This window comes from Trichechus manatus, unplaced genomic scaffold (genome assembly GCF_000243295.1).
Source record: "Trichechus manatus latirostris isolate Lorelei unplaced genomic scaffold, TriManLat1.0 scaffold00065, whole genome shotgun sequence".
Classification (NCBI taxonomy): Eukaryota; Metazoa; Chordata; class Mammalia; order Sirenia; family Trichechidae; genus Trichechus; species Trichechus manatus.
The window spans coordinates 3,742,691-3,744,401 of NW_004444001.1; the positions used below are offsets into that span (position 1 = coordinate 3,742,691).

Below are 1,711 nucleotides of genomic sequence, written 5' to 3' on the forward strand. Positions count from 1 at the left end.
GTGGGAGAGATGGCAAGGCTAAACTAGTGAAAAAGCCGGAATTATCGATTGTTAAAAAAAACGGTTTTATTATTTCATATGTATTTATGGAAACTTGAAATATAGGCCTTTTAGGGGTCACTTAATTTGTTAAAGAAACAATTTTATATAAAATGGAAGCTTTTGGAATTCTTGAAAGTTTATTTTCCTAAGTACTTAACTTTTCTTCTGATTGCTTGGTACCACTATAAATTTGCTTCACAAATCCTTGTTTTATAGATATTACTAGGTAAACCTCAACCTAGCTTTTATCCCAACTGTAATAAACTCTACTTTATTGGAGTCTGAATTATGTTTTAGTATAACTTAAAAATCTTTGTTATAGGCCAATTTTGATGATCTGTGGAGGAAATTTGTTACATATTCATCTGGTGAACAACTTTTTGGATTGCCTGTGACTGATTATGAGGTTTTACACAAAACCAGGTAAGTTTGGAAAATGTACAAGTATTGCAAGTGCAAATAATTAAATACAGCCCATTAGAAGAATCATGGAGCATCAGATCCTTTATCATGCCTGAGTTGAAACACTCTTAAATTTTCTCTTATTCCTGCCTGCTCCTGACCCATTTGGTACACAATGTCTATAGAGAAAAGAAATATTCTAGGGAGTAGAAAATACATTGCAAAAATTCTGGGCATGCATGGCCTTTATTTAGCCTGTGCTTTATTTTTTTCTTTTCACTATTTTTGAATGGTGTCAGTGATTGGGCAGATGCACTGTGATTTTGGATAACTTTTGTTTATTTAGAGGAATAACCATTGTTGGCTCCCCATCTCTTATTGATTGAATTTATGCTAAAATGCTCTTCCCCACTGGGTAGATATAGAATTTATTGAGACTGAAGGCCAAGGAAGTTACGGATTTTAAACAATGGCAGAACTGGGATTTCATCAAGTACATCTTAATAGAATTTTTGATGTAACTTTCTTGAGAGGCAAAATTAAATCAGAGATATTAGCTTATTAGAGTATTGACTTTAGAAAAGAACTTTATAATGACTTCTTTCAAAGTCATTGCATGAAAATTTCATGGCAAAATAGATGTGAAATTGTCTGAAGATAAATTATCTAATGCTTCAGTGATTTAGGGTAGATGGTTTCTATTCTTTTTCTGAAGCAATGATGCTCCAAGCTTAATCCATTTGACCAATTGTGTTAAAATCACAGGTTTCTGGCCCTCATCCCTTATTTACTGAATTAGAATCTCTGGGATTGGATCCTAGGAAATCTACATTTTACACATTTTCCAGATTATTGTTATGCACACTCAGTCTGAGAGTCAATGTTTTAACCCTTAGTATACCAGGAAAAATAATCATCACCATTTAGATCAGGACCAAAGTACCCTTCAAAAAATTTAAAAAATATTTTAAAGTAATTTTAGGAATAATTTACAGAAGTAAAAATAAAGGGATGGTGAAAGCAATTTTATTAGAAAATTTAATAAGAATTTAAGCATAATAAACTTAAACTTTGTTCCACAATGTCCCAGTTTGAAGATTTATATACACAAAGTGAGGACAATGTTTTGAATGCAACTAACTGCACATCAGCTGTTGTCTTCGTCATCTAGTGCTGCTATAACAGAAATACCACAAGCAGATGGCTTCAACAAAGAGAAATGTATTTTCTCACAGTCTAGTAGGCTACAAGTCCAAATTCAGGGGGT

The 1,711-nt window shown here is 32.6% G+C and overlaps 1 protein-coding gene across 1 annotated transcript in view; it reads left to right on the forward strand.

Annotated features, from left to right (window-relative positions):
* DNAH8 (dynein axonemal heavy chain 8) overlaps positions 1-1,711 on the forward strand; it is a 383,298-nt gene that overhangs the window by 131,961 nt on the left and 249,626 nt on the right. The window contains 1 exon segment of the mRNA XM_023734112.1: positions 365-465. Within this exon segment, the coding sequence (XP_023589880.1) occupies positions 365-465 (101 nt within the window).